This window comes from Tribolium castaneum, chromosome 1 (assembly GCF_031307605.1).
Source record: "Tribolium castaneum strain GA2 chromosome 1, icTriCast1.1, whole genome shotgun sequence".
NCBI lineage: Eukaryota > Metazoa > Arthropoda > Insecta > Coleoptera > Tenebrionidae > Tribolium > Tribolium castaneum.
The window spans coordinates 13,307,851-13,327,569 of NC_087394.1; the positions used below are offsets into that span (position 1 = coordinate 13,307,851).

A 19,719-nucleotide genomic window follows, 5' to 3' on the forward strand; every position below is an offset into this window, starting at 1 on the left:
CATTACTAATTCATTTTTGTTTGTTTAAAGCAATAAAGGATAACAATTTACCTACCGGGCGCTTAAAAACTAGTGCATCAAGTCAGTGGTTGTATACCTACGCTGATGAGAAGCATGTACAGATTAGAAGCAAAATCTTCAAAAATTCCTACTCATATTTTAAAAAATCTGGAGCTACACACACTTCTTTTCTTCGATTTCCATTATTTTTTTTTTATTTTATGTTTTACAGTAAATTAACACAATGCTGAATAACTAAAATTATTTTATTTATTACTTATCAGCCTTTAGCCTTTAGCAGTTTTTTAATATAAAAAATTAAAATTTATCAAAAAAATTAAACTTATAGATGTGCCAACAGACCTATTGCGATTACGATTGTTTGACAATGTTGTATCATGTATATTAAAATTCGTTATTTATTAATTACTTCAATAAACAGATTTTTTTATTTATTTTTAACTTTCTCTGTAAGTATTTGTCCAGCACATAATATTGGAGTTCATGCAGCGGGTTTTGGAGCACCTTTTTTTTGTTATAGAATGCTTGACCCATGTTAAACCATTATCTTTGTGCTACCCTTAGCTTACCGAGATTTACTAAAAAAGCTTTTGGTGTATTTAGATTAAAAGCTCCTTCTAATAATGGGAAACTGTTTTATACTCGACGACATAACTATTGGACAATATGCGAAATTTCGTGGAAAAGAAATAAATTGCTTAAAGTCCTAAAGTTTAAATTCACTACACGAAAACCAAGAATAATAATAAAACAGTAAATCAGCTTCAGCTTAAGAGAAGAAAAAAATATGGGCTTTACGATAGTGCTTTAACAATTTGTTGGAGAGTTGCAGTCGGGGAGTTAAAACACAACGTAAATTTTAATAGGTACTTGCTGACAGAAAAGCAAACATACAATTTTGTTATTTCCCCAAAAAAACATAGATGTAAGTTTCCAATTTTAAATACTGGTATTATTTATTTATTTATTTATTATTATTATTATTATTATTAATTATTAATTAATTAATTAATTAATTATTATTATTCATTATTTATTTAAGAAGGTATTTTTTGTGGCGTAAGAATTGGATAATTGTGCGTTTTAAATTTACGTACATTTTTATTTCAAAATAACAGACCACAAAATTTAGAAGATACTAAAAATATTTGTCCAGACTTCCTTGGTAATATAATAATGTACAAGAATTTCCAGACCATACAATAGAGATTTGTTCACGGATATACCAGGTAGGACAACCTTATCCCGCACCTAAAAAAAAGCGATTTCTAATTAAATAAAAAAATGCATTTTACACACATGACTGTACGTTCAAAAGGTATTTCCCCTAATTTTTTGGTAACTTTTTACTTACAGATAAAGATAATAATTACTTAAAGTTGTGAAAAATTAACTTTAAACATTTGGGATTTGTTGTTCTTTTTTAGAAATTTTAAAGTATCAAAGGAAAGATCTAGGCTCCCTCTTTCAAATGAGCTAAAAAATATTTCCAAATTTTTAAAAATGGCAGAGTTATCGATTTTGGAATTGGAAAATGCAAATCCAAAAAAAAATTAAAAACCATAAATATTTCGTAAATGGCTAAATTTGACAATTACATTAAAATGACTATGGTAATTCAAAAATATATTAAAAAATATAGCTTTCCATTTAAAATAAGGAAGTTGATAACGACTTCTGGTATAATCGGAAGTGTCAACATCTTGACATCATTGAGCAGGTCCTAAGAGATTATGGTTGTATACAAATTTTCAGATGATTATCATTGCTAGAACTCCCAATACTTTTAATGTGGGGTTTAGACGAAACATCCTGTATGTTCATTATCATATAGTTCGTAGTGGATGAAACTGTTTTTTTTCTGTTGTTATTACATTTTTTATTTTTTGTCAGATTTTGTTTACATAACTTTGTTATGTAACATAATTTTGTTTTATTCAATAACGTCACCACACCAATAATAACTTATTTACGAGTTGCAATAGGATATGTTGTTAGTGATGATAAAAAACTGTCTTGACAACACCTCCATGTCACTGACAACAAGTATCAGTATATTAATTTTTTGAAGTATTGTATTAGGATAAATTAAAACGTATTATGAATATTATGAATGCAGACAAGCATATTTTTTTAGTTTATGATTTAACACTTAACAAAATGGTTCCCCGTTACACTACACTACTAGTTATTGTCCTGAAGAAGCCCCAAAAAAGTTGACGAAACGCCGACAATAAATCGTCTATCCAAAAATACGAGTAAGCTTGTATGCATTCTCTAATAATAAATCACACCTTAATATATCGAAGGAATTAAAAAAATTAAAGTGTCCATAAAAAAACGATGACGTCATTACATAAGACACAAAATGTGAAAATTTTTAAATCAAGTTGAGTATTGAGTATTGTTTAAAAAGAAAATTGACCTATTCAAGCATTATTATTATTATTATTATTATTATTATTATTATTATTATTATTATTATTATTATTATTATTATTACACCATATTTTTTCCGCTCACTCTATTTATGTTTGTACACGGTGATTCACGAGGAATTAATTAATAATAATAAGTACAATTTGTAGTAAATTATTTGTACCATTTATCAAAAAATGAGGATTATCAGGCTTGTATTTCTCGATAAACATATAGATTTTATAGTGGTAACAATAATAGTGATAGTGATATTGATTTCCTTCTTTATACCGGGTGCTCAAAAACCGGCGCACCAACTCATTGGAATGTGGTAGAGAATTGCTTACATATAAAGGTAAAAATAGTAAAAAAAAATTTTGTATTAAAGTTATTGATAAATAATGAATTTTAGTTAAATGATATGTGGCAACGTTGTCTAATAGTCATGATCGCAATAGAACTTGATCAACAATAAAAATATATTATATTTGAAACGGTTTCCTCGGAAATAATTCCCAGTGTTGACACATCTACAAATTGTGATTTTTTTGATGAATATTATTTTTTTAAATTAAAAAATCTGCTAAAGTCTGATAGGAAATTTCAAATTATTCAATTATTATTATTATTAATTATTAATAAAAAAATAAATAAATTATTCAATTATTATTATTCATTGTTGTGTTAGGGAACTATAACTTAGTGTGAAACATAAAACCATTAAAAAATAATGAAAACTGAAGAAGTTTACAAAATAAGTTTGTAGCTCCATATTTTTCAAAATATGACTTTAGGAATGTTTTCAAGATTTTTTCCGTGATCTACACATGCATCTCCACAGCGTACCACTGAGTTGGTGCGCCAGTTTTTGAGCACCCTGTATAATAATTTCTCCACCCTGTTTTATTCAAATCCGGCTCAAAAGATAACAATACTTTTGAGTAGTAATTTAAGACAAGTTGGTAGAAAATGTCGTTTTACGTTATAGTACTTGTAATAAAAATTGCTCATTTCTTTTGCACTAAATTAGAAATCTGCTCAAAATATTTATTGCTCCGATTTTTCATTACACGTGTTGGCATGTATCGATGTTCAAGAACCGTAAAAATAATACACGTAAAAACTGAAATATTTTTTGCACTTATTACATTTTGTTACAACAAAGGAAACCGCCGCGTATCTGCGGTCGATTGGTATTACAGATTTATAGAAACTCTAGTTCATGGTTTAACGTGGTTTAGCGACAAACAGATCTATTCGTATACCTCGTGCTATTTCTATTGCCCCACTAAAAACGTCACAACTGAGTTTTTTTAAGTAGAAATAAGTCAGAATCAGTTGATTTCCACGTTAAAATTAACCCAGCTGGAAAAATTTGAACCAAAAAGCTCCACTGTTTCAAATAAAAAAAAATATTGTCAAAAGAGAAGTATTCTCAGGCCAAAAATAACTTACTCTCTTTATCTTGTACATACCACAACATTTTTTATAAATTGAGAAAAACTTTCAATGTTGTGCGTAAAAACTACTTGTCTTTATTCTTAGTTCCTGAATGAATTGCCTAAACCATTTATAGTGAGCCCAAATTTGCATATCTAGGTCTTATTACAAATAATGATCGACATTTCAAACAATTCCCGAACCAAACTCTTGCTATTTTATCGTTTATTTACAGTTTTTTCTTCAACTTTCCCTTTCACTTGGACAGCATTCTTATCTTGTGCATGCACTTATTCCAAGCGCCTTAAAAACTCTGTAAGTTACTGATCTCATAAACGTCTAGCAGCCTTGCAAACTGGTATACGTCTGAATAATACGGAATAATGTTAACTTAATTTTCAAACGTACTATAAAATGTGTGCACTAATTAAGCACCAAAATGGGCATTTCTGGATTTTTATTTGTATTACCTACTTCTATGAGGAAATAGTGACAAAAAGCATGAAAAAGATTAAATATTTCTTTAACAATAAAGGTACTCGTAATTTTTGCAACGTTTAGTTTCTGAGCTACAAGTTTTTATTGTGATTAATACTACAGACAGTTAAACTAGATTTTTTGTAATTTGTGTGCATATTTAATTTGTAACTTTTCATTTAATTAAGAGTGAGTTTTTAATGTATGTATCTACCCATATTACAAACTTTTACAAAAAAATTCATACGAAGTGAAGTAACTAGTTTAGCAATTACCCGGTGTTAATAAATAATAACACTCGTTTGGTACTTTACATTAATCACAAAAAGCTGCATAAATATTGACATTAATAGAACATAATCTCAATTACTTTTCGATTTATGTAATAAGTCTTTATTCTTATTTTAACACATTTCACAACTTCACCCAATAAACCAATTTTCGAGATAGACAAAAAGCAACTCTCATTTACAAGATTTTTTTATTTTCTTACATCCCTTAGTTCCCTTAAAATTATTAAAATGTTACTCCACAACTTAAATATTTACAAATTACAGATGTCTGATTTTTTTACAACGTAATTACATTCTACAGGGTGCTCAAAAACTGGCGCACCAACTCAGTGGTACGTTATTGAGAAGCAAGTGCAGATTATGGGAAAAATGTTGAAAAAATTCCTAGTCATATTTTAAAAAATCTGGAGCTACAAACTTATTGTGTTAACTTCTTTAGTTTTCATTATTTTTTTATATTTTCATGTTTTATACCAGGTAATCGTTCCGTAACAAAACGATGAATAATTATTTTAAAATTTACTATCAGATTTTAGCAGTTTTTTTAATTTAAAAAAGTAAAATTTATCAAAAAAATCACAATGTGTAGATGTGCCAACACTGGGAATTATTTCCTAGGAAACCGTTTCAAAAATAATTTATTTTTATTGTTGCTCAAATTCTATTGCGATCATGAATGTTAGACAACGTTGCCACATATCATTTACCTAAAATTAGTTATTTATCAATAACTTTAATACAAAGAATTTTTTTACTATTTTTACCATTATATGTAACCACTTCTCTACCACACACCATTGAGTTGGTGCGCCAGTTTTTGAGCACGCTGTATACTTCTTTAATTTAACTCATTGTTAAAAAATTTCCATTTATTTTTGACGAATTTGGTCAATGTAAAATGTTTTAATGTTTCATTAAAATTACGAAAGTCACAATTTTATTTAAATGTGTCCAAATACAGAGTGTTCCGTCTAAACCCCACATTAGAAGTTTTGGGAGTTCTAGTTATGTTAGTCATCTGAAAATTTGTATACAACCATAATCTTTTAGGACCTGTTCAATGAAAATACTTTCAAGATTTTGACACTTCCGGTTATGCCGGAAGTCGCTATCAACTTCCTTATTTTAAATAAAAAGCTATATTTTTTAATGCGTTTTTGGATTGCCATAATCGTTTTAAGGTAGTTTTCATAAGCCTCAACCTAAATTTATTCGTTTATGAAATATTTAGGGTTTTAAATTTTTTTTTTTAGATTTGCACCTTCCAGTTCAAAAATTGATAACTTTGCCATTTTTAAAAATTTAAAAATATTTTTCAGCTCATTTGAAAAAAAAAAGTTTAGATCTTTATCCCTTGGTGCTTTCAAATTTTTCAAAAAAAGATAGCAAACCCCAAATTTTTAAAGTTAAGTTTGTAGGACTCTAAGCACCCATAACTCATTTTTTTATATAAAATGTCACAAGTTTTATTTCACTATATAGTAGAGAATTTAATTCTGCATCGATCTGTATTAATATTCCCTATACTTATGTTTAATAGTTTTCAAGCTACAATAACTTTTTGTTGGGATTGAGAAATTCATTAGCCATAAGTCTTTCTCATACGTTGCCATGGAAACGACAAAAAAAATGTGAAAAAATAAAGTTTTTTTAAATCAACATTCAATGAATTCAATGAATAATTTTGTTTTCACAGGACGGACAACACAGTTTTGAACGTAGTTTGTCGTTTGTGCAAAGATAGCTGTGGTAAGAACTTTTCTACAATGTTAAAAAAACCAACATAACTTGAAAATTATCACAGATAGGTATAGGGAATGCTAATACAAATCAATGCAAAAAAATTCTCCCCCTTCTAGTAAAATAAAAATTGGGACATTCCATTTGAACAAATTAAGTTATGGGTACATGAAGTTGTCCAAACCCAACCTTAAAAGTTTTGAGTTTATTAACTTCATTTTCAATTTTGAAGTCACTGAATAATAGATATATGCTTTCTCTTTTAATTCCCCAAATATGATTTCGAAATCTCTAAAACTAAGAGATTTACCGATTTTTTAAGTAACAGATGCAAATCCAAAAATTTTCGAAAAATCTTAAATATAATTATAATAATAATAGAATTTATTTTCAACAGACTTCGAGTCTATAGTGGACCATATAATAAATATAATAAATGAACGAGTAGTCCCTACAAATATAACAATATATAAAAAGAAATACTAAAAAAGAACAAAATTGAAAAAACTTCAGACAATCAATATACAAAACATTTTAACTTATGATGAAAAATATTCTAATAGTTTGATCTTTACAGTTTTAGTTTGGAAATAATTGAAAAAAATATCTAAATCTATTGTAATATTATTATATAATTTAAAACATTTAAAAAGTGGAGAATTCAGATGATTAAAGGTATTAGGAGTGGAAAAATAAAATGTAAGAGGATTTCGGTTGTTAGCTCAATGTTCACTTGATCCAGAAGATCAAGGCTGATAATCTCACCACATAAAAGTTTCTGCAGAAAAATAATACATAGAACATTTCTCCTACTTAATAAAGTGCTTTCATTAAATATCTAGAAAACGGTTAAACTTAGGTATAGAAAAAGCTGATAAAAACTCCTTTAAAATAACTCAACTAATCCAAAAAAATCCAGTGAAAAACATAGCTTTCCATTTAAGAAAACAAAGTTGCTAGCAACTTCCGGTATAATCGGAAGTACCGCCATGATTAAATATTTTCATTAAACAGAACTTAACGGATTATGGCTGAATACCAACTTTCAGATGAATATCTTTATTAAAACCTTTAATATTAATAAATGTGGGGTTTACACAGAACAGCCTGTATAATGTAGAACCGTTTTTTTATTATTTATTAAATGAAAGCTTACAATACATCTTAAACAATTAAACTTCACATAACTATTTTTTAAATGCTGGAATTAAAAAAAAATAAAACAAGCAACCGAAAAATTTAAAACATTTGATCTCAAGACATAATTTACCCAATGCTGAATTTTTAATGATTTCCCCATAATTTTCCATAATTTCCCTAAATTACTCTGCGGTTTACTCCTCGGACATATAACACCACATAACATAATATGAACAATGTCAGTATCAAATAACCCAACATAACCCAATTCCTTATTCTCATATTTATTCATCATCGGCCTTTGATAATAATTAATTAGACTGATAATTCCAACCTTATTAGCGTTTAAATTCACACATTGTGCGCACTCTCAATTTCTATTAAGTATAAATAAATCCATTGTGAAGGATTCTGTCATTATTTTTTCCTCACATTACCTTTACATAACTGTTAAATGTTAGCACTTTGTAGAAAAAGCTTCAAGTTTTATTCAGCATTAAACTGTAAAATTACAATTGCATGTAGAAAGACAAAAACAATTGATATTTAATTACTTATTCCATTTACTCTTGGTGAAGGTTCAAAAACTAGACAAAATTTACAATTTCGGAATCATTTCAGCAGACAAAATATTTGAATTGTGAATTACACCCAACAATAATCTATCATTTTATTATCAATTACCTAACTGGCCTTGAACGAGCAAAAATTAACCTGGAATGCATTTTTCGAGGCAGGTATCACGCCTGATAATTTATAATTATTTGTATTACTTCATTTAAGTGCAAATCCAATCCAGTAATTAAATAAGTAGTAAAAAATAGACGAAATCTCAGACTTTCTCCCAAGAATTTTCAAAGTTTTTGCTTGATTAATTTTTCCAATTTTTCAATATTCAAATGCTCATTATGTGCAATCGACATTCCACCTAACTGACTTCCGGAAAATCGTCGTCCACCTCTTTGCTTCACTAGTTTGCGCTACAGAGTAAGAGTTCGCTTAACATTGCAAATTAATCTTAATAATAATTAGGGTGGGTATATATAAATAGTTCGCTTGCTTTCAATAAGATTTTAGTATGTGCTGGTTCGTTTAAGAATGAGTGGAAAACTGCTCCTGGTGGTGTTACTAACATTTTCCGCGAATTCGCACGCTTATTACTACCAAGACAAAATCGAATATTATGTGCAGTTGATAACGGGTGCGTTTCGCAACGCCCTGACCACTGTGTTACCCACGGACTCCTACCAGTATTTTTCCGGCGAAGTCAGAAGAAGTAAGTTTTTTCAATAATTTCTGCAAGTGTTAACTGGGTTCGCGTTTATCGCCAGGCTATGGAAGCTTCGACTTTGTGGTCATTGGAGCCGGAGCGGCTGGTGCCGTGATTGCGAATCGTCTGACTGAAGTGGAGGATTGGAACGTTCTTGTTCTTGAAGCCGGCGGATATGGAAATGATTTTTCCGACATTCCTGATATGTACTGGCCAATCGAATTCACGGATTTCAACTGGGGCTACAACAGCACGCCGCAGCGAACTGCTTGCTTAGGTAATTTAGCCTCAAAAAAATATTTTTTGAAACTGAAAATTGCAAAGCTTCCGTTTTGGATTTCGACACATGGGAGTAACCCCGCCAGGTGTTTAGAAAGTGGAGGAAACTGGCTCAAATGTAACAAGGCCATATTAGGTCGACAAAAATGTTCACATTTTTTTCAAAAAAAGAACGTTGGGAAAATGAAATGATAAAGTACAGTACGCATTACCCATGTATTGAGTAATTTATGGCTTAATTAAACATAGGTTTGATGATTCATAAATCTTGTCAAGTGTTTATCGGACAGTGTTAAAGATTCGATCGATTTTCACGATCTTATAATAGCCCACTTCCTGTCTATTATCATAATGAACAGTGAAAGTTGTGAAGTTTAAGGTGTTTCCAAAAAATTGTGTTATATCCGGGGGTTGGTAAAAACTTACTAGTTTCAATTCATTCTCCGGAAGTCCGGTTATTGAGGAAAATATTTGCTCTTGTGATTAAGGAGAAAATTGTTGTAATACTCCCACGATGTTCACAGACAATAATTAATTAATTAAAACTATTCGTTCAACGAGTATGTAATTGAAATTTAGAACCAGTCTTTATGGATACAACACACGAAGCTTTAAGATAACTGGTGACCAGATTTTTGGAAAATTAAAAACTTTATTTAGGTGTCAAAAAAGTTTGGAAAAAAACTGAAATTAGGTACTAAAATCAGGTAACTTCGAATATATTTTTTATTACTTCCTACTACAGGAAAAATAAAAACATAATTTTGTTATATTGTAATATTAATTTAATATTACAATAATAATATTAATATTAATAAATAAGATTGTAATAGATTGCGTTACAAAAACAAACAAAACAAAATATGTTTTGTAGAAAACTTAAAATTCTCTATTCGGAAATAAAATTAACTAGACGCCCTCTGGTGATGACTTTTGAACTATGTCGAAAACAGTAAAGAAATTTTCGTAATTTCACATTTAACTGACATTTAATGAATTGTTCAACAATTTTGAGTGTATAGTGTTAATTACTTACAATAGAAAGAATTACTTTAAAAGTACGTGGTGGTAAATACTAGCGTTGACTTTGGTTCTGTAGTTTTTCGTGGTATAAAGTGTTTATTGTTGGAACTTGGAAGTGGATAAAAAGTGAAAAATATTTAAATTTTGATTACAAAGTGTTATCAAACAGTTGTCTAATTAAAGATTATAAGTAATGGATCACAGCGAACACAAAGTTTGGCTCAAGAAACCAATAAATTAGTGAAGTTTGTGAATTTTAGGTTAGAATTTTCCACTGAAAAAATCAGGAAATTCTGCGGTAAATCTACAAAACTACAATAAAGATTAACAACTGCTGATACATTTAAACGTAAATTATGCCAAAAGGTAGGCTTTTCAATGTCTTTGTAATAATTTTCCAATAAAGAAAGTGAACCAAACAGTCATTCGTTATTCGTGTTTTCCTCGTCATCTCTCATTTGTCAACATAAGTTTCTTGCACCAAAGATCCAATAGTCATTCCGCATAGGCAATGTAATAATTGTGAGGCCCCAAAATTCGTACAACACTCAAAATATCCGAATAAACATTTTCCCGCCATTTATGGTTACTGTTTTCGACCTAGCTCAGTGGCGCCCCCAACGGTAATTTTACTTCCGAATTGCACAAAAAAGCTACAAGAAAGTTAATTAATCGTTGAACCTAAATTTTGTTCTAAATTTGCTATTGTAAAATTAGTTCGTTTTACTCTTGGTTTTTGTGTAAAAATTTATATCAACCTAGAAAATAAACTCACTGTATGGAGATATTACATACAAGCAGTATTAAAATCAAAAAACTCTGCATTAACAATATTTTTTGTTCAATTAACATTTTTATTTTCAGTAGTTTTTTTATATTCATATTTTTTGTATAGTTTGTGCCTAACTAATTTTCCCACCTGGAATATTCTTACAAAAATTTACACATTATTCACGAAATCAGTAGCTTCAGCAGGAGAAAGACCTTCTGTTTATAATTATATTAGACTATTTATTAAAAGTTCAAAGTGAGAAAGTATTAGCTGTTTCAAAACTACAAAAACGCCAACGTCGCATTTTGCCGAATTATTTTTTAAATAAGATTGATAAAATTGTAAAATAGTTATTAATGATTAGATTTCTCATTGAAAGCATAAATTACATTACCAATTTTTTTGAAGTGGATGAATAATTTCTAAAGGCTAATTTTGAGAGCAAATGCTACGTTGGCGCTTTTATAGTTTTGAAACAGCTAATAAGTCATTTTTCAAAATGGCTTGACTAAAATAATGCTGTGCGATTGCAAGGGTTCGTCAATCTTCAGACTTAAAAACCAGTACATCCCAAAAAATAATTTAATATACACCATTGAGTATTTCCAACTGAAAAGTAGAAAAATTAAAGATCAAAAATTGATAAACTAAAAAAGCTACAAACAAAAAAACTAAAAAAATAGTGACATAAAAATCTAAAAGCGAGTAAAAACTGAAAAACTGAAAAAAATTAAAACTAGAAAATAGAAACACTAATAAATTGATACATTAGATTCTGAATAAAAAACCAACACAGTAAGAAATTGAAAAGACAAAAATCTTGAAAACTGGAATTCAAAAAACTAAAATAGCATTAAGACTAAAATTTTGTAGATCTAATAAGTGACTGAAAGAGGGATAAATTAAAAAGGTATAAAACTGCGAAGAAAGAACATTAAGAGATTGGAAAACTGAAATTATAAAATAGTGAAACCACAAAAAACTGAAAAATTTAGGCAATAAATATAAAATATTAATATGGAGAAACTAAGAAACCATATTAGACTGAGAGGCTGAAGACCTGAGGAACAAAAAAATAATTAGAAGAAATAAATAAATTAAAATAAAATTAATATCAAATTAAAAAAATCTAATGTAACGTTTTTTAAAAAAAATTAAAAACATTTTTTTAAATACATACTAATAAGAAAATTTAAAAAAAATCCTATTTTAAATTAGGAAGGTTAAACACTAGTAGTATGTTTAAATAACACATTTAGAATACAATAAGTAAATTTAAATAAAATGTCAAATAACAGGGTGTTTCCCGTAACTTTACGAGACCAGCCCATAATGTACGCACCCAAAAATACAAAAATCACAAAACACTGGATACAAAAAATACACATTTAATTCGGAAGTAAAGTTACCGTTGGGGGCGCCACTGAGCTAGATCGAAAACAGTAACCATAAATGGCGGGAAAATGTTTATTCGGATATTTTGAGCGTTGTACGAATTTTGGGGCTTCACAATTATTACATTGCCTATGCGGAATGATTATTGCATCTTTGATGCAAGAAACTTGTGTTGACAAATGAGAGATGACGAGGAAAACACGAATAACGAATGACTGTTTGGTTCACTTTCTTTATTGGAAAATTATTACAAAGACATAGAAAAGCCTACCTTTTGGCATAATTTACGTTTAAATGTATCAGCAGTTGTTAATCTTTATTGTAGTTTTGTAGATTTACCGCAGCATTTCATGATTTTTTCAGTGGAAAATTCTAACCTAAAATTCATAACACTTCACTAATTTATTGGTTTCTTGAGCCAAACTTTGTGTTCACTGTGATCCATTACTTATAATCTTTAATTAATTTTAAAATTTTAAATTTAAATATTTTTCACTTTTTTTCCTCTTTCAAGTTCCAACAATAAACACTTTATACCACGAAAAACTACAGAACCAAAGTCAACGCTAGTATTTACCACCGCGTACTTTTAAAGTAATTCTTTCTATTGTAAGTAATTAACACTATACACTCAAAATTGTTGAACAATTCATTAAATGTCAGTTAAATGTGGCATTACGAAAATTTCTTTACTGTTTTCGACATAGTTCAAAAGTCATCACCAGAGGGCGTCTAGTTAATTTTATTTCCGAATTATTTAATTTTTGAAAGCACATGACAGTAGTTGTCAGACCAGTGGCTGTTTTATTAATAGTCAAAAACTGCCGTTTTTCACAAACAATCATCACGTGTTCTATCAAGAGACGCCATGAATATGATACTAATCTATTTATCTCAATCCATAACTAACTAAGACTTTGTAATTTTTTGCTAAAAGAAATCTATTCAATTTTTCAAAACTTCTAATCGAGTTGGTATTGGAATATACATTGTTGGTGGCATTTTTGAGGCGCAGGCTTCGTAAAATTATGTGAAACAACCTGTATTTACATTTTTTTACAAAACAAATTATTTCGAGGTTTAAGAAAAAGGATTAAAAATTGCGAGATAAGTAATTTTCTTAAGATCAGGTATCGAAAGATACCGCAATGTGATTTACCCCTACTATTTCTAACTTATTTCGTAGCACATGTTGAAAAAATTTCACTTTTCATGTGTATGAACACCCCACACAGTATGTGAAATTTAATAATTAAAAATTCTTTTCTTTAATTTCTTTTAAAAATCGCATAATTTATTAGGGCTAAGTGAAATTCACTCTGCAATGGATTTGTATGTGCATACCAAAGTAACAAAAGTTGCCTTTTAAACTGTTTTCATGTTTATAATTAACTACATAATTTAATTAGCAGTGCACAGTAGTCCGTACACTACTCGTATGCAAATCTAGCAAAATATCGTAACCAATTTTTCTATGTCCTAGAACTTGGAAAACAGACTGAATATTATAAATTATAATTTATAATCAAGAAATTAAGTAACGAAAGTCCAATAAATCAATCAGTAAACTTCAAGTGTTAATTAGAATTAATATAATCATCCAACACTGAAAAACTGACGTCTTTCTTATGTTTTTTTTACTGGAAAGAACTTGGGAAAATTACAATGAAATAAACTGTTCTTTCCATTGAATTTATGAAAAGCGTTTTGTTGATAAAAAACATGTTATACTAAGGTGATAGTTTTCAAATGTTTATAAACTCTATCGTAATCATAACACAATAAGTGTTCAATTGCTCAACAAATAAAAAATGTTCGAAACTGGAAGAGGTTTTAGAAAATCGTTAGAACAACAAAAGCTGTGTTTATTTCTCATTCCCAGCAAGTTGAGCTAAAATTCATTAACACGTTGCAATTCCTTAATGTTAATTTATAATTAAATAGTTATCTTATTATGATACAAATTGTATACATTAACGTTCCTGTGAAAAAATTGAATCCACATTATTAGTTTAAAATACCATTTCCTACTTCCTCGGTCTTTGTATTAATAGAAACTATAGATGATAAAACAATCATTATTACAATAATAATATGGCATTTTCCCATTTCCAGATGTTTTTCCCATTGTGCGATAGATTCGTTTTTTAACAAGGTGGCCTGTGATTTCAAATTATGTTGGCAACACTAAATAACAAAAGATAGAAAATAGACAAATTGTTTAAAAGCTACAAGCTCTTCACACTATACTTAAAAATTTAAATAAACGCAAAATTTTTGCTAATTTCCAGCGACATTTTCCCCCCGTTTTCTACCTCATTCTTTACTTTCAAACAGTGTTTGCTATCACTGCATGTTTATTGAAAAGTGTATACTAAGATTTAACATTTTCAAAAAATAAACTGTGAAATGAGAGAATATATTGCTGAACTCGTATATTTTGATTGTTTAAACCTCTAAACTCCTGTGCCATGCTATAACGTTTTTACGAGATTTTTCATTCAAAAACTTAATATAAGTTTTACATTTTTAAATTAATTTTATACAAAAATAAATTACATTTATTAACTTTTTCTTAACAGTGTTCTACTAAAGTAGATACAAAGAGTCTAATAAAAATGAATTTTTACTTTACAGAGTAAACGGATTTTATTTTTGTAAATGCTACATTTTGACATTATAGCAATATTTGCGTCAGTATTTAGGTTAGTATTTAAGGAATGACGTCATTTTTGATGTTTTTAAATGACAACCGACATTTTTGTAATATACTGTTTTCAAAAGTGTAACAGTAGACTTTTATCTTTCTGGAAATAATAAAAATAAAGAAAATTAAATCAAAAAATACTGATAACGGCACACAAAAAAGTTTTACATTTTTGTTCTTGTCTTATTTCACCCTATTGAGAATTAACTATTAATTATACTACTAATTGTAATTGTCACTTATTTGGAAAAAGTCAAGTCAGGTCAATAATTAATTACTAATTTATTAAAATTAATTAAAAAATTAAAATTAAAATTTAAGAATTTGATATTACATACAATGTTTTTTCTTTGCACAGCAACAATTTTTTGTGTAATCCTTGTATGTACAAAACAAGAATTACAAAATTCTTGTACAAACCAACGTCTATTTTAAATAATAAGTAGAAGAAACGAATTAGGGAGGTCCTGAATTTATTTTTTATAAAATATAGTATCCAAAGGAATGTATCGTCTAGAAAACATGTTCGAAAATATGATTAACAAAGTTAAAAAGTGTCACATTTTAGCCATTTTCCATAGTGCTTTACAGCCGTTTTAAGAACATTTTTGAATCTGATTTACAGGCTATATTCTTCTACTCGGACTGTAGAGAAGAAAATCTTTTAAAATGCGGTCATTGCTTAATTTAATTCAAAAAAAAATTCTGAAAACTGAAAAAAAATCTAAAAAACTCTAGTAGGAACTCTGAAAATTATTTCTCATCAACAATAAGTGGCTAAACATACTTTTAAAATTCTTTTGGGTTTGTAGTGGACGTTTGGGAATAAAAAATGTATCCTGTAAATCAGTTCCAAATGTTACTTAAAACATTTGTAAAACACCAATTTTTTACAGTTTTCATTATTTTTTTCTGAATTCACTAAAGCACTGACCACTCCCCTACAGCTCGATTAGAAACATGTAGTTTAAAAAATGTTACTTAAAACGGCTATAAAACGCTGAAGACAATGGGTAAAATTGGACGCTTTTTAGCCCCCTTTGTATAAACATTATTTTTTCAGGCAATCCATTCGCAATACATTCCTTTAAATAATATATTTGATAAAAAATAAGTTCATTCGGTAAGCACTCTAATTCGAATCTGAGACTATAAATAAGTAAAGTAATTTAAATATTTTTTTAATTCATAGTATTACATAATTAATTTTGTATTGTATAAAAATTCTGAAAAAAGTCACATGCATTCTGAAAAAATAATTAAGTCACTAACTTATAAAAAGCCAAATGTATGAGATACAAAACTTTCACGAGTCGACAAATCAAACGAAACACCAACGCATTTATTCACATACTTGTGTTGTAAAAATCAAAACGACTAAACTTTTCCTGAATAAGAAATAAGAATAATGCTAAATGACAATCATATGGAAGAAAAAACCCACATTTTATTAGTAGATACGAAAAATAAACAAAATTTAAATTTTATTTGCACACGCGAAATAATAATAGTATAGTAATGCTGAAGGTAAATATGTATCTTAAGTAATGCTACTATTTACTAGATACATTAGAATAGTAAACAATTCAAAAGTACTAGTATCAATAATAATCCAGTCGTTTAACCAACACCGAGATTCAAATTCATCCACACAAAATTATTTTTTTCAGAATAATGTTTTCATTTTAATAATTTGCAGGTCTAATCGACCAGGAATGTTTCTACCCCCGAGGAAGAGGCGTCGGTGGCTCAACCCTAATCAACGGTCTAATCTACTCCCGCGGCCACAAAACCGACTTCGACCACTGGGGCCGACTGGTCGGAAACGACCGTTGGTCGTACCGTAGCGTCCTCCAGTACTTCAAAAAATCGGAAAACTTCGTATACCGCGACTACACCCAACCGATCGAACCCGAATACCATGGAACAAACGGCTACTGGCAAGTCGAACACCACTTACCCAGAAGCCCACAACTGGACGTTTTCCTGGACGCCAACAGAGAGATGGGTTTAGGCGTCGCCGACTACAATGCCAACAGATTGGGCGCCTCAAGTGCCCAACTGAACACAGCTTTCGGCAGACGGATGGACACAGGCAAAGCTTTTATCCGGTCTGTTTTAAAACGCCCGAACTTGAAAGTACTAACCGGGAGTTTCGTCACAAGAATTGTCATTGATAAGTTTACACGTAGTGCTGTGGGAGTTGAATTCACTCATGGAGGGAGCAATTATTTCGTAAGGGCGAAGAAGGAGGTGATTTTGTCAGCGGGGGCTTTCAATACGCCTCAATTGTTGATGTTGTCTGGGATAGGGCCAGGGTACCACTTACAAGAACTAGGAATTGAGGTGATCCAGGATCTGGAAGTTGGGAGTACGCTCAGGGATAACCCTACTTTTTACGGGGTTGCGTTCCAGACGAATTACACCGAACCGATTGAACCTCTCGAGAATTATATCGAACAGTACTTTCAAGGAGTTGGTCCTTTAGCCATCCCTGGAAATAACCAAGGAGTAGGTTTTTACGAATCAAGTTATACCAGAGGTACCGGAATTCCGGATCTCGAATTCATGTTTATCCCAGCTGTGGCTTCAACAATTTTACAACAAAGAGCCTTCAGGTTAACCGACCAAACTTACAACGACGTGTACCAGTTCCAGGACGTGGGAAGTACCTTCGGTGTTTACGTCATAGTTTTGCATTCAAAATCTGTCGGAACTGTCCGACTCAGGAGCAGGGATCCCTTCCAGTTCCCGCTGATTGACGCAAATTTTCTCTCAGATCCTGAAAATAAAGACATAAACGTGCTTTATGAAGGAGTACAGTTACTTATGCAAATGGCCCAAACCAGGGCTTTCAGGTCAATGGACGCAACTTTGGCTGGAGGTCAGTTGTCGGCTTGTAGCCAGTATGAGTTTTTGAGTAGAGAGTACTGGTACTGTGCCATTCGACAACTTACCATCAATGTGTACCATCCGCTGGGTACTTGTCCCATGGGAAGGGATCCAAGGGAAGGAGCTGTGGTGGATTCGGAATTGAAGGTTTTCGGGATCAAGAAGTTAAGAGTGGCTGATTCAAGTGTGTTTCCGTTTGCTCTGGCAGGTCATCCAACTGCACCTTCGGTTATGGTTGGCGAACAAATGGGTGATATACTTAAAGAAAAGTATAAATACAATGACAATTATTATGATGTTTTTCATGATTATTTTTAGATTTGTAGTTGTGTAGGTATTTAATTTTAATAAAATATCTAGTCAAATAAAGGAGTAATAAGAAGGACATTTTGGGACAATTATCGGACTTTTTTATTCAAAATCTAACTACTACAATCAAAACCTTTTTGAGATTAAGACCAGAAACACATTTAAAAACAGTGAATCTATTTAATTTAAAATGGTCTCCAAATTTTAACATGTATTAGTTGAAGAAAGAATGTTGCTTCTGGATCAGAGTGAAAAAAAGTCAAAAGTATTTCAAATTTTAAAGACTAGCAAAAACTGCACACACGCAAATATTGTTACAAAAAGTTTAGACAGCTTAACATAGATTCTCATTTCTGGACCATGCCAATTATTAATTAAGAACATATTTTTTATTTATAGCCGAAATTTATTAGCTCCACATAACCTCGGATTTTTGGATTTGGACACTTTAAAAATCATCAAAAATAAGCTTCCAAAATTAACAAAAAAAGTCGAAATACTTAATTTTTTGTCACTGGTTTTATTCCTGACAAACAAAAATTTGAATAAATTAAACTTTAAATATAGGATGACCATATTTGAAAATAACAAACAGTGGACACAGAAAATGCAAGAACAATAAAGAGGGAAAAGTCACATTATTTCTGAATAGCAAATCTAACGAATAATTTTTTAATCAATAAACTCTTTATTTCAAAGTAATAAATCATAAAATATGAAACAGAGACGTTAGTTGATAAAATAAACATTAAATTTAAACGGAAAATTTTTGAGAGAAACAAATTTCTTTCAATAATGTCTTATTAGACAACAAATAATTATAAAACTTTTGGCAACCTAAATTTTTGAAATTAAAATAAGTAAACATAAGTGCTTTAACTGATTTTGTTTTAAACCTATTTCGTTCGTTTTTTCACTGTGAGATTATCAACGAAAATACTCGTTCTATATTGGTATTGTGACTTGGAACTAAAAAAATAATTATTAAATTGTGAGCACATCAGAACACATGTCTTCGTTTTCCAACGGCTGAATATAGTCCTGCCATTTCCTATGCGATTCTAATGTCCTATAACCTTCAAATTGCATTTTTTGATTTAAATTTACATTAAGACTGCAATACAGATCAAACAACGTAGCTCCTTTTATGTTCAATTTTGTGAAAAACTCCAAAGACTTTTGGATGTCTGCCCAAGAAAGAATTAGTTACAGCCCCAACCACTTCAAACTATTCTGTTGTAAAGTTATTTCCGCATTATATTAACTTCGGTTACATTTGTAAAAAAGATTATGACAATCTGTTTGTTAAAACACTTTGAACAACTTCTAAGCAGTCCATAGTTTCCATATTACAATAATTGTTTTCTCCTCCAATCTTCTTAATTTTATCTTGAAATATGTACGTCATGAAATGGATAAATCAAAAATAGCTCTCATTCATCACAATTTCGAAAAAACCTTTTAGTTATTAAAAGTTGATTCCGATATGTAAAGAAATTGTAAAATTTAGGAAAAAGGAGACATTTTATTAATTAAAAAAATC

The 19,719-nt window shown here is 29.7% G+C and overlaps 1 protein-coding gene and 1 long non-coding RNA gene across 2 annotated transcripts in view; one reads left to right on the forward strand and one right to left on the reverse strand.

Moving 5' to 3' along the window:
- LOC135265282 (uncharacterized) overlaps positions 1–19,719 on the reverse strand; it is a 362,501-nt gene that overhangs the window by 299,650 nt on the left and 43,132 nt on the right. The window lies entirely within an intron of this gene.
- LOC654977 (glucose dehydrogenase [FAD, quinone]) lies at positions 8,341–18,236 on the forward strand. Its single transcript, XM_961446.4, has 3 exons — positions 8,341–8,805; positions 8,861–9,076; positions 16,675–18,236. Exons 1-3 carry the CDS (start codon positions 8,628–8,630, stop codon positions 18,183–18,185), a joined length of 1,905 nt encoding a protein of 634 aa, XP_966539.1. The 5' UTR covers positions 8,341–8,627; the 3' UTR covers positions 18,186–18,236.

Excerpts from the sequence above, each read along its gene's own strand:
- LOC654977 (XM_961446.4), top strand. The coding sequence starts at position 8,628 with ATGAGTGGAAAACTGCTCCTGGTGGTGTTACTAACATTTTCCGCGAAT. Across the intron at positions 8,806-8,860 it reads TTCCGGCGAAGTCAGAAGAA|GCTATGGAAGCTTCGACTTT; the intron begins GTAAGTTTTTTC and ends GTTTATCGCCAG. Across the intron at positions 9,077-16,674 it reads GCAGCGAACTGCTTGCTTAG|GTCTAATCGACCAGGAATGT; the intron begins GTAATTTAGCCT and ends AATAATTTGCAG.